The sequence below is a fragment of the Vipera berus genome, assembly GCF_964194415.1.
Source record: "Vipera berus genome assembly, chromosome: 5".
NCBI classification, from domain to species: Eukaryota; Metazoa; Chordata; class Lepidosauria; order Squamata; family Viperidae; genus Vipera; species Vipera berus.
Window position 1 is genome coordinate 51586960 of NC_138207.1, and position 14300 is coordinate 51601259.

Genomic DNA, 14300 nt, shown 5'->3' on the forward strand with positions numbered 1-14300 from the left:
AAGCCTGTCAGAGTCACCTCAAACCACAAGATGGGAGACATATATTTAATAATAATAATAATAATAATAATAATAATAATAATAATAATAATAATAATAATAATAATAATATAAAACTGTAGAAAATGTACAATTCAGTAGATTATTGATCAGATCTTCAGTCACTAGTGACCCCAAATATAGTGACATCCCAAACCCATATCCCTCTCTATCTTGCTTCCTAGTATGCTAAAAACATTGATTGTAACTTGAGCTAAAAAGAGCTTATTTCAAGAGTTGATACATCTGAGCCTATAAATATGCCAACATTCCTTTTTATTGTTTAACTACATGGAGCTATTCTGAGGAACCCATGCTCAAAATTGTACTCTGTTTTTGACAACCAGTGTTTTAATTCAACCTTAAAACTTGGCCTACTGTATATGATTATTCCATCGTAAAGCAATAATGTTTAACATACTGTAAGTAATTCCAAACGTATATATCTTCTTTAAGTTTTTCCCCTCCAGTTTTGGTGTAATACAGCACATCAATCAATATATCTCTATCTATATAGTTCCTATATCAAATGATTTTGACTATTCTAACAGTAATGGAGGGAAAACGCTACCCTCTATCTCAATTTTAAAAGAGTCCTTTATTGCTAAGCAAATTTGTTGCTACTTCTAACCCTGACTCTTGTCCTTCCATTGTGTGATGGTTGTGTTTCTCAGAAACACATATTATTTGCTATGTCCACGAAATTCAATAAAGACATTGACACATACTCTTCCCTCTGCTATATTTATTTATGAGTGTGAAAAAGTCCTTAACTTTGCAAATGGAGAAGTGCAAGAAAGTTAAACTTTTTATTTTTTTCCAAGAAACATATAATCAAACAAGAGATACAAATCTTCACACCCAATATTTCACCATTATCAACATATTTTTTCAGAGATGTAATTATTCACTCGATATTTAAGGGAGTGACAAATCAGTTTAGCACTGTTGCCAAGAAAACAGCATGCATGTGTCTTAGCAGCTGAGCTTGACATGGCAAAGATTTAACTTTCCCTGTTTAATATTGGTGTGCCAATGCACTAACTTGCACTCTGACTACCATATCATGCTGTTTGATAATTTATGCCCCTGTGTAGAATTTCAGGCTGGACGAACCGAACACAATTTTGTAAACTTTAGTCTTAGCATCTTATATTAGGCATTTTATTTTACAACTGTTAAAAAAAGTTTTGTTTTGCAATGATAGGAAATGCCTCACTTATTTCTATACATTCAGCAGTTCTAGAGGTCAATGCTTAAACAGTATTTGAAATTACTTCTCACATTTGTTCATGCTAATTAACTCTTCAGTAGTTTTTGGCATACTTGCTAAATTTTGCCATGGGCATCCATTTTGATTAAGAATAATAAGAGCAACCTAATGCTTTTTAATATAAAAATTGAAGCCTCTTTACAAACCTCATAATAAACTTGCCTCACCCTGCTTCATTTTACATATCTATCTCCTTTCCATGAAATAATATCCTCCCTGGAATTTAATTGGCCCCAAATTTATTTGGATTTAGCAGAGTTATTAAAACCTGGCTGTTTCAGCAGAATTTAGGAGTAGATATGATATGCATTCCTTCCCATCACCACCAAATTTGGGGTGCTTGTTTTTTTACTGGTATTATCCTGCTGCAAAGATGAATGCATTATTATACTAATGTTTGCCTTTTGGTGTTTTAATCCCATTTTCAGGTTTTAGGTAAGTAAACTGCCCAGAGTCAGGATTCACTTTAATGAGAAGATAGCTCATAAAATAAAAATACACATTAGCAATTCATAGAAATCTGCACTGTGGGGTGGAATTATTATTCCAATCTTACAAATGGAATAGGCATGAGACTTACTGAGATTAATTAAATCAATGGTAGATTTCATATTTAGAATCCCTTACTTCTACTTTCAATATTCTCATATCAAAGTCTTTTCCTGCTTAATCTAACTACCTCAACTATGATCCTATCCACAGCCTACCTCATTGGTCTGACAGTTTTATTAACACAAATATATTTAAATTATAACCCCAGTTTAAAATGAATGATACAAGAAAAGGAAGTGGAAACAGATTTTTTTCCTGTGGAATCAGTGTCAAATGTGAGTTGCATTACCAGACATGCAAGGATGATATATTCTCATTTTTTGCCTCTTGCCCTCTCTCCTAGCGAGCATGGCTTTAAAATCAAATATTGTGTGACTTTGGGAGTTTCTTCTTTTGGGTCATTCAAACTTTCATGTGCTGAAAACTTTTAAATTGACTGTTTCTTTCTTTGCCTCACCTGTTGAGACATTCAGCAGTCATAGTATGGTGGTAAGACGAGATCTTCTGAGGGATGTACCACCAACACATATCTGACATTGAGAAATTCTTCCAGTGGTTGGAAAGAGCTAGGCTAAAAGACAACTCTGAGGCACCTATTACAGCAACACCAGAACAGGCACTAAGCACTAGATCCATAAACACAGGGATTTACCATACTAGATGTGCATAAAGGCTTCAGCGATCATTCAGTACATAGTGGCAGGGCGTAAGATGCAGACAGGAACAGTATACACTGAATGGCACAAGCCAAGTACTGCCATGGTGTACAAGTACATCTGCCCAGTATATGGGCTCATCCCTACAAGTCCAGATGGAGAGTCCATAGACATTTGTGGAGAATAACAGGGCTAACTTCCTATGGGACTTTCATATCCAGGAAAGGTACTGGCCAATCACCCAGCTATTGTGGTAGTGGACGAGGACCAGAAGACAACAAAGATGATAGATGTATCAATGCCAAGTGACAGCAACATCTGGAAGAAGAGTATGAAAAGGTGCAGAAATACCAGGACCTGAAGGAGGAACTCAACAGGATGTGAAAATTCCTAGTGATGATAGGAGTACTTGGACCTGTGGCTTTTAAGCTGGTAGAGTGGCTCCAACAAATCCCAGTTAAAGAGAAGTGCAGGGCTAGGAACAGCTAAAACCCTGAAGAACCCTGAAATTCCTAGACTTCTGGTAGAGAAATGACATTGAGGAAGATGCATATATGTTAAGAAAAACACAATGAAGCCTTTAACACTAAGCTTAAAACTGAAAGCTTTAGTACATAACACTTTGATGTAATTTGCAGAAGTTCTTTTTTTAACATTATGCACAATTCTGATTGAAAAAAAAAATCAAATTATTTTATGCATGCAATATTGAAATCCTAATTTGTATTTACTGTTGATAGGATACTTTTTCTTTTGTTTATTTCTAAAATTGTAAGTTAAAGTATATAAAATAACAAAATGTTAATAAATTTTAATTAATATTGTATAAACATTGTATTGAAATAGTGATTTATGTTATTATTATATTAAGATATATAACAATATCATAAAAGGGTAAGAAAATGTTGGAAAAATATTGAGATTGAAAGGCCAGTCTTCCTGATGCTGGAAATATATAATTTCATATACATGTAGACCTAAGTACATTTTTTGCAGTGTTTGTTGCAGATGCCAAGAAACTTAAACAATTAATGTGTCTTTCTTTTCTTCCATTTCTTTTCTTTTCCAATTGTCCATGTCCTCTTTTACTTGTAAAGTCTATTTAGTTTAGACTTTAAACTAAAATTCAACCTGACTCAGAAGTATGGACATATTGAATTTCAGAATGGAATAAAAGGAACTGATGAAAATGGATACTGAAATATTTTGTCTAATATTAATGTACCTCAGACAACCTACATCCAATGAGGCAATGAAAGGGCACAACATTCTGAAAGTTTGGCCTAAATAATCTATTTATTAAAAAACCTTATGTAAAATGTTTCTCATTAACTCATTGTCTAATACGCTGAATATATAAACCATAACAATGCTATTAAATAAAACACGAAGAAAAACACAGATACCTAAGCATAAGGGAAAGCCTGAACAAAAAAGACACATTTTCAAAGGCGATAATCATCTTCTCATACACCATTTCCTCTGAAGGCTGTTTTGCCACAGAAGATCAGTGAAAGAAAAAAAGGCATTTCCTTCATTGAAATTTCCTTCAAAGCATAATTATTCCTACAAGTTTTGCCCTGTGACAATAGAATCACAAACTATCCATGTTTAATTGATGCAATTTGATTGGTGGAAATATTGCCTTTGGCGGTTCATTTTCTTTCAAGTTCAGTAGGCCAACAAATAACATCTAAAAGTATATCAAAAGCTCAGCATGTTGTAACTCCTCTTGTAAAAATGTGACATTTCTTTATAGAATACCACAATTTGAAGACTGAATGGAATCAGTTTTAAAACTGCCTTGCCCAGCTTAACACGTTGATTATCCTGGTGGGAAATTTGGAATCAGTCATTCAGATTAACTGGAAGGCATCACATTGAGAGAACTGCTTTACAAGTTGATAATACTGGATATAACATGTTACCCAATCTTTCCTCATCATCATATCTAACATTTCTCTAGAAACCCTTGGCACCATGACTGCCAAGGCTATATGTATTGCATTGTACTGAATGTTTACACAAAGCAGTCCATTACAATGGGTGTGATATGCATTGCAGTGCACATCAGGGAGGGGATGCAGAAGCACTAGAGGAGCAGTGTGACTGACCTCTTCCCTTTCTTAAATAGGAGGTCACTTGGGCTATTCTTACCTAAGTTATCATATTATGTCTAAACTTGAAAGCTTGGGAAAAATCAGGGGAAGTTGATTATTCCCTGAATAAGAGTCTTAGTCCTGATTTTTCTGTATATAAACTTGGTTAATACATAACCTAGAAGTTAAATGTAGTAAGCTTAAAAACGGCATCTAAAAATAGATCATACTTGAATGAGGAAGTAAATCCATAAGACAAAAGGGACAGAATAGATTTTTGCAAGACGTTTTCACCAAATAGAGTACAACAACTTGGTGTCCCAATGGAGAGCAAAGTGCCAAATAGAGAATATGCTCCTCCAGTCACCTCAAGAGGCAAACATGTTACACAAACATTTCTGGCTTGTTCACAGAACTTGCCAGAGGCCTGGACTGATGCCTTGATTTATTTAAGTATAAACTTTCCTTCATTTGTGCTAGCAGCAACATCTTTTAATTACAGAAAATTCAAAACATTTTGTTGCACAGGACCTCTGATACACAGAAGCATAGTTCATCCTCCTATGCATTATGGTGGCTCCCTATATTAGTCTACTCAGAAAACCAGCCTTTTCAAAGACACCAGCAATGCAACATGATACCCTGAGGCAGTAATCTTGACCCAGACTTTCTTCTTAATTCAAAACCCACTTGGCCATAAAAACGTCTCATGAAGTCCCAGTTTTATGGAGCTCCAGATAAACTGCCAGCCAGCACTCACTTGTTCTATGAATAAGCTATGAAATATATCTATTTTTCCCCATGAACATTTCCTCTACTGTGGCTTTTTCTTTCAACTCAACCAAATGATTTCCCCAGATGTCCTGTCATGGTGTCACTTTGATTGGCAAGTTTTACATCAGCCTCCAGCAAATGCTCATCATAATCAAAAAGCTTGAATTACTGATATGTAATTTTTGCAAACATAACCACACCATTTGATCCTTCCAGATAAGAACAAACTAAGTTCAGTCTAACAAGTGAAGTCAAGTTGCTAAAAGTAGCGTTTAAACCTCTGAGATATGCAAGTTGCCATCAGATTGCAGATCAGTATGGATATATATTTATTTAACAAATCTATGTACTATATTAGTCAATGACACCTGTAATCTTAAGAAAGCTTTGAAAGTATTTTTAGAAACCCTCTCACTATGCCTCAGGGTGTAGATGCCACATAAATGAGTATTTACAAGCCATTTGTTCTGACTTCATAGGAAAATAGCAACAGCTCATTCCCTTATAACAATTTCTTACATTTGTTGATATAAGTAGCAGAATAATCTGCTTACATTTGTTGTCTGAACATTAGGACTAGAAAGAAGTGATGACATCAGGATTTGAGATCAGAAATCTTTTACTGAAGGGCAAGAAACTTCTTCATGAATAGCTCTATTGTGAAAATGAATTTCAAAGAAATTTAGTTTATGGAATAGTCAAACTGTGACTACAACTAATATTTTATTGGGACAGAACTTAACAGAAGAAATTGAACAATCAAATACATTGGCAGAAGAATTAAATATTCAACAAATACAGACTTTTGAAGATTATAATGGAAAAAAGGTGGAAAAGAATCTATTCAGACCAGGACAATTATATCAAGAGGAGAAAATAATGAGAAGATTTGGTGCTGTTAACAGACTCCTCAATCCTTCAAAAGTGGAGACTGGAGGGCCACTTCAATATGACATAACCACATAAGAATGCTTTGATGATCCTGAGGCAAAGAAGCAAAAAATGACATGGCAAAGGAAGAAAGCAAGAATAAGATTGAAGAAATATGGACATTCTTAAGAGGCCTGAAATAGATAATACCAAAATAGACAGGATTGTACTTGGATTACGAGAGATTGTTTTGATGAGTAGATAAAAATACTGACTAATTAAAAAAATAAAACACAGATGTATGAATATTAACATTGAAATATTGAGTTCCTTAAATGATATGGATTAAGATGTATATATTTATTTATTTATTTTTTAATTTTTATTACATTTATATCCCGCCCTTCTCCGAAGACTCAGGGCGGCTTACAAGCTTAGCAGTAGCCTTCATTCTATGTATATGCCTGCTTATTAGGGCTTTCACACACACCCCAAGCGGCATTATTACAAAGTCAGCTTATTGCCCCCAACAATCTGGGTCCTCATTTTACCTACCTCGGAAGGATGGAAGGCTGAGTCAACCTTGAGCCTGGTGGGATGCGAACCTGCACTAATTGCAGGCAGCTGGTGTTACTTAAGGAGGCATCAGCCCAGTGCTCCACCAAGGCTCTTTTAAAATGTATGTTAAAATGATAGAATGTAACTAATATACTTGGATTTAGTGACATGAGAGGATGTATTAAATGTTGAAACGGAAGAAATTTTGGTTAATTTTTAATATGTGGAAACTATAAATGAGAAACAAGAATATTATATTGTCCTCCTCCTCTTTCTCCTCCTTGCAATTGGTATTCTAATGACTACTATTCTAATATTGTACTACTAATATTGATATGGAAATGAGATAAATAAGAAGTGTATTACATTACTAGGTATTGGAGAAAATTGTGTAAAGGGAAAGGAGGTTATTTAGCAATATGAAAATGAGAAATTTTAAACGTTTAATTTTAATATCAATGTAAAATTAAAGTTAGAAAAATATAGAATACTTTGGGTAATATAATAGGATCATAAGACTGGCTTCTCCACTGTATCTCAGAAGACCTAATCTAATCAATTACACTACTGACGTCACATTTGCTTTTTCATGTTACCTTCAACTCATCAGTTCCTCACCCTGACCTTATTTCTGTGTTTTTTTCCCCATCCATTTCCTTGTCTCTCCCCATTTATTGAGTGTTCATCTACTTAATTCCCTGGCAAGAAAAATGACATTCAGGGTTTGTCATTTTTATAGCGTAGCACCATCTGGACCACAAACTGTCACCCTTCCCTAAACCCCAAAGCAAATGACTTCTTTTCTTGCTTATGCTATCTAGCCTTATGGTGATTTTCCCTTTATTCCAAAGACTGAACCTCTGCATGGGCATTTCTGGATAATCTGTTTATGAAGAATTGTCTCAGGCTGAAAATGTTAATTTAAAAGATGATCTGAGTTTCAAATGGCACACAGTCATCAGAAGAACAGCTCAGAGATATTAGGGTTATGTTCTAAAGAAGAGTGGGTTAATTTAGAATAAAGTTTGTCTTGAAAGGACAAATAGATCTAAACTTTGTTCAGTTTGCAAAAAGCTTTGGTTTAGCAAAAACTTTAACTGACTGCAAAGGAGATAACATAGCAAAAAGCAATATAAAACAGTTTACAAAACACAGTAGAACACTTTGGGGAGAGGAGTGAAGGGTATTACTGATTTCAGTAACAAACAAATTTGCTACTTGCAAATCAGGGTGATCTTTGCCACGAGAATGCCAATGGGTAACAGGGTAGAAGGACCAGGGGAATGAAGAAAGACCCCATTATGTTCTTTGCCTTTTATGTTTATGAACAATATAAACCTTTATATTCAGTTCTACTCTATTTCGTCCAAGAACAAAATTCTTTTGTAGGAGACTGATCAAGATTTTCATTACCGTATTTTCCGGCATATAAGACGACCCGGTGTATAAGACGACCCCCAACTTTTAAGAAGATTTTCAAGGTTTTTCGTCTTATACGCCGGAAAATACTTACATGCCAGTTGCCAAGTGTCTGACACAAGCCCGATTCAGCCCCGTCTGATGCAGATGGTGCAAAGCCTCCCTTTTGAAGCCCAAAGGGCTTTTCCTTCCACCCACCCATTTGAGAGCACATTTGCAGACGGAGCAGCCGCGCGTCTGGAGCCAAGCCCCACCCAGGAGGTGGTCAGCCAGGTGGGCTCAGAAGACGCGCTGGAGAGGCAGGCTTGGGGCGGCCATGCTGAGGCCGGCTGGCGAGGGCCGCTGCGTGGTCTGCGGGCGAGAGGGGCGCCAGGCCCGCCAGAAGTCCCCGGAGGTTCCTGGAACTTGGAACGGCCTGGCGGCGGGCGGGCGCTCCCTCCCCAGGGGGGATGCAGGGGAGGCGTCCTGCGGGGGCGGGGTGGTGCAACCACCCCACTAGCGCATGGGGTCCAGCTCCATCCCACAGAAGGCGGCTCTTGGGCCCCTGCGGGGAAGAGGGGCTGCTGGGGGGGGCTCTTACCTTCAAGCTCTGGCCGGGAGGACGCCTCTCAGCCCAGGAGGCTCTTCTCAGGGGAGGGCACGAGGGACGCGCAAAAGGGTCCGTTTCACCTGAGGGCTCCTAGGCCTTGTGGGGGGCGGCGAGGGGGCAACTTTTGCCAATTGCACCTGCGCATACAAGACCCGCAAAGGCGAGAGCGGAGGGCCGCCCTGCCCTCCCTGTCTGTCGCAGAGGAGGCGAAGGCCCGACTGGCCCCGCCGGCCCTCCCGCTGCTCCCACGCTTCTGCCGGCCCCCGAGGCGCAGTGTTTCCTGGGCGGCAGGCAGCGTCAGAGGGCAGCCGCCACCCCGCCATGGCCAGCGCCCCTCCTGCTTCCCCCCCAGGCCTTGAACTTCTCCCATTGGGCGCAGGGTGGGGCAGCTCCACCCGCCGCCTCTCACTGTCGGCCGAGGCGCGCTCGGCCCGGGCTCCCGGTCCCTCTTCCCGGCCGGCCTCCCTGCCGTGCCCCTCATGGAGCTGGACTGGGCGTGCAGCCTGTCGGTGTGGCTGCTTTTCCTGGGCAGCCTGGCGGTGCGGCTCCTGCGCTCGGACCTGTTGATGAGCCAGCGGCTGCTGCTGCGCGTGGGGCTGCTGGCCATCCTGCAGGCGCTGGGCCAGGCCGTCCTGCCGCTGCCCCTCAGTGCCACACTCACGGCGGCTGCCTGCTGGCTCGTCTCGGCCAGCACCACCCGGCGGAAGCGCATCCCCGCGGGGGGGGAGAGCGGTGCTGGTGACAGGTGAGTCCGGCGGGCATGAGGCCCTCCCCTCGGGCCAAGAGCCGACGGGCAGTGCTGCCTTCGCGTGGGGAGAGCCGCCTGACGCTCCTGCCCAGCCGTGTCCCGGAGCCGCACCGGAGATAGCTCGGTTGCGCGGGGCGGCCCAGCTTTGCAAGAACAGGGACGCTCGACTGATTTATGTTTTTTTTCTGGCATATAAGACGACCCGGCGTATAAGACGACCCCCCAACTTTTGAGAAGATTTTCATGGGTTAAAAAGTCGTCTTATATGCCGGAAAATACGGTAGATAGATGTCTCAATTTTTGGCTTTTTTCTTAGTGTATTTTGGAAAGTTATAACTGAGTTATAATCATTACTGTAGCCATTAAAACAAGAGGTCCTGGTGAAAATAAAATAAAGTCCTAGTTCTTTTTTCACCCAGGATATTTGCAGGACCATCTGCTACCAGGAACGACTTCCCATCACCCGGTGCGCTCACACAGGGAGGGCCTGCTCAGGGTGCCGTCGGCTAGACAATGTCAGCTGGCGACCCCCAGGGGGAGGGCCTTCTCTGTGGGAGCACCTGCCCTGTGGAATCAGCTTCCCCTTGAGCTCTGGATGGCCCCAGATCTCCGGTCCTTTCATCGTGACCTCAAAACATTTCTTTTCCATCAGGCTGACCTGGATTGACAATAGGTGTTTTTTAAAAAAAATGTTTTTAATATTTTATCACTGGGGCTTGTTAGTTTAATCTTTTTTTAAAACATTTGTATTATTGTGTTTTATTGTTGTTAGCTGCCCTGAGTCCTTCGGGAGATAGGGCGGCATATAGGTCCCAATAATAAATAAATAAATAAATGATGTGGTAAGATATTTGCAGAAAGAAGATGAGTAGAGTACAATATTGGAAGGGAATGAGACACGGGATCATGAAACAGCAGCAGATGTTGGTTGAAATATACCCTGAAAATACCTTATCATAGTATATAGCTGGTTCCTTCAAGCTGGTAAGCAGAACAGGAAAAGTATTGACAGTTATGAACTCTGATTTGGAGAAAACCTCTGTGAATATTGTGGACAGCTAAGTAAATAAACCAATGGATAATCACACTGGGTTCTCACTAGAGCACACATGACCAGGATCAAATTATCGTACTTCAGATACATTATGTGAGGTCCTGATGTTGAAAAGGGTAAAAGGAAAAGGAAAAGGAAAGAAAAAGAAAGAAAACAAAAAAGGAGCAGCAGCAAGATGAATGTACTTGGTTATCAAGAGCATTGTGGCACAGTGGTTAGAATGCAGTACTGCAAGCTACTTTTGCTGACTGCCTGCTGCCAGCAGTTCAGCAGTTTGATTCTCACTGGTTCAAAGTTGATTCAGCCTTCCATCCTTCTGGGGTGTGTAAAATGAGGACCTAGATTGTCGGGTGCAATATGCTGACTCTGTAAATCGTTTAGAGACGGCTGTAAAAAGCACTGTGAAGTGGTATATATGTTTAAGCGCTATTGCTATTGCTATCATGGCAAAATTTGAACCTTTGGAAGATCTGAAAAATCAGGTTAGAGACAGATAATCATGAAGAAAAGCTATTTATGTGATGTCTATAAGAGCTGATACCAACTTAATGGAACATAATCAAGTTAGGAATGTAATATAATTGATATACTACAAATACTCCAGAATAGTTATTAATAAATGACCCATAGAAAAAAAATAACCAACTAATTATAAAAAAGTGAAAAAGTAAATTGAATATATACAGACAAGCTCATGCATTAGACTTTCTGTAATGATATTTAAATGGATCAGTTATTTAATGATATTTAACTAATGGATCAGTTATTTTTTTTAGCCTTCCTAAGAGAAGCTTAAATGGTTTTAACTGTGTTAACTTAATATAAGATTTTGTATGCCCCCATACTCTGCTGGCATGGATAGCTTTAATAAATTCAATTAAATAATATAATTAATAGTATGTGACTATGGTCTATATGGCCATTTAGAAAGCTACCTGCTGTGAAATGGGATTTGTAATAAACCAATTGTCAAGACCGATTTGTTCAAAAATGCTATACCTTGCCTAAATCTTAAATTTAACTGTTTCTGATATCTTCTTTTTCTACCTGATGACTCCATATAATATTATGAAAAATCCAGTAGAAATGCTCTCACATAGAAACACCACTAATGCAAATCTTAATGGACAACACAGTTTACATACTCATGAATCCAAACCAAGTAGTTAGTAATCCCTCTGAAGTAGAAAAGTATCAAGACACTCTACAAGGACTAAGATGGAATATCATTCAAATTCTGTACATTTGGAACAATATGAAAATTTGTATAAAGAACCCACAGTGGAATCAAATGTAGAGAGTCCAAAATGTATATTCTTTTTTCACATTTTTGTTAACTGAAACTATTTTTATAACCCAAGATAGTGAAGAGTTCTAAGCAAATATCAAAATTCCATAAAATTGGGAACACAGAAGGAATGAACAATAGAAATACTGCATGCAACAATTTCTGAAAATTATAGAACTCTCTTGGAAACTCATTAAAGGTGGTGGTTTTGTCTATATATCTAAAGTATATGTGATTACACCTTTCTCCCAAACTGTATATTTCATCATAGGGTATATTTTTCTAGATATTTTTGGAAAGAATTGTGAGAATCCTGTTCTAGAAATGAATAGAAGGAAATCTTATATTCTTTCTTTTTTGCCAATTTTGTATTCACTCTCTTCTTCCAAACTTGTGGTTTCTTTGCTCCTATTTCTACAAATACGGCTATGTATACAGGAACCAAAGCTTTGATTTTCCAGTATGTAGAGTACTTCCAAAAAGTACCCTTTTTAAAAAAAACATTAAAAAATCACTTTATTGTTCTTAAATAGTAAACGCTAGTCACAGTTTTTTTCCAGTGTGGAACTAAACTCATTTCCTTTGAAATTTTACTTTGGGGACTCCTGCCCTCCTTCCTGAACAAAGGATTTTCTGAAACAAGCTATGATCTTCATTATGAGATTTATAACACTTCTTACACTTATAGGATGGGTAAACAGTTACATTATTTTGGGATATGAGATTGAATTAACTAACAATATTTTTTTAGAAAAAAATGTTTTAGATTGTGTCAACATATACTATACTTTTTTCAACATACAAGAGATACTAGTTCCAATGTCAGCAGAATGGAAGATACACCTTCCCTAAAATAGCACTATATTTCCAATCTATTGTAATTCAATAATTATAAACCAGCATGAAAAGATGTCTTTGTAAAGCAGAATAATTCTGATACATGGTGAATACTAGTCTCCTATGGCTATCAATCATTAATAACTACTATGGGTCAGTGGAATCATTTCACATTAAGAAAGAAAAGATTCAAACACCATACTTATTTTGTTATTTAATTTATTGAGTTGCTAAGGTAGTCACTATCTCTCAGTCTAACCTACTGGGTGATAAAATAAATGAAAAAAATATATACTATCCTTACCCCATTCATTCCTTTTTACTGAAAGAAACACGTTGCTAAATTTAATAAGACTGGCTTAAAATTAGAACATGTATGCTGTTATAGGATTGTAACTTTAAAAAAATAGATCCACTGGTACATATAAAACAGCTAAAAACATACCACAAGATATCTGGCGGGGGGGGGTCTATTATAAAGACTCAAATTCAATAAATTAATTATACTGTTCATTGTTAGAAAAAAAACTGTGACAGGTGAAATACTATTTTTTTACTTACCAGTAGAATCTATTTGGGGTTATGGATTCTTGTAGAAGCAGCCATCTTCTTCCAAATTCAACTGAACTGTACAGCTAAGAAGAAACATTAAAAGAAATACAGTATCTTAAACTTGTGCCAAACTTCCATCCTGTTTTAATTCTCTTAAAGCTTTGATATGATATGAATGATTACTCAGATTGTTTTTAAATTTCAGTCTCCTTTTTCAAACCTACCAAGAAGGTTTGCAAAAATATTCTCTGAAGAAGCACTCTTGATAATCCAAAAATGTGTTCTATAAAATGTTTATTTGTAATGATCTCCTCTCACTTTAGCTGTCTAATGTGAAAATGTGTGCAGCAACAATTCTGCCCAAATCAGAAAAGATTTGCTCTAACATGAGTTGATTATTGTTACAGGTTTGTTTTAGAATGGGTCAAATACTCAAACAATGCATTTATTAAATCTGATATAGATTTAACAGTGGAACAATAGAACACATTTTTTCTATCTGCAATTTCTTCCATTTTACCATGGAATCAAAAGTGTGCCCTAAATTCACCAAAACTTTATTTCTCTTTTTCTAAATCGCTTTCACGTCTTTTAGAAAGTGATGGAAGATGCTAGTAGGGTTATTATTTCCTCATTCTATTTCTCCTGCTTTCTCAATATCCATGTTTTGTGATTTCGTAGTAACTGTTCCCTGAGGGAATTTTTCTTTGGAATTTAACTGCAAGCTGAGAAACATTGGGAAGGAAACATACAAAGAAAAGAAGAATACAAATAGTCCTTGCCTTACAACGGTTCATTTAGTGACCATTCAAAGTTACAACCAAACTGAAGAAAATGACATATGACCATTTCTCACACTTAGGACCCATGATTTACACTCGTATGCTTGACAGCTAACTCACATTTATGATGGTTGCAGTGTCCTGGAATCATATGATCCCCTTTTGTGACCTTCTGACAAGCAAAGTCAAAGGGGAAACAAGATTCATTTA

General features: G+C 38.0%; 1 protein-coding gene across 1 annotated transcript in view; it reads right to left on the reverse strand.

The window, feature by feature from the left end:
• The window catches only part of LOC308668419 (VPS10 domain-containing receptor SorCS1-like), a gene marked incomplete at its 3' end in the record, with an annotated part of 415624 nt that overhangs the window by 123289 nt on the left and 278035 nt on the right, over window positions 1-14300 (reverse strand). Inside the window, 1 exon segment of the mRNA XM_081328297.1 lies at window positions 13318-13391. Coding sequence (XP_081184423.1) covers window positions 13318-13391 — 74 coding nt within the window.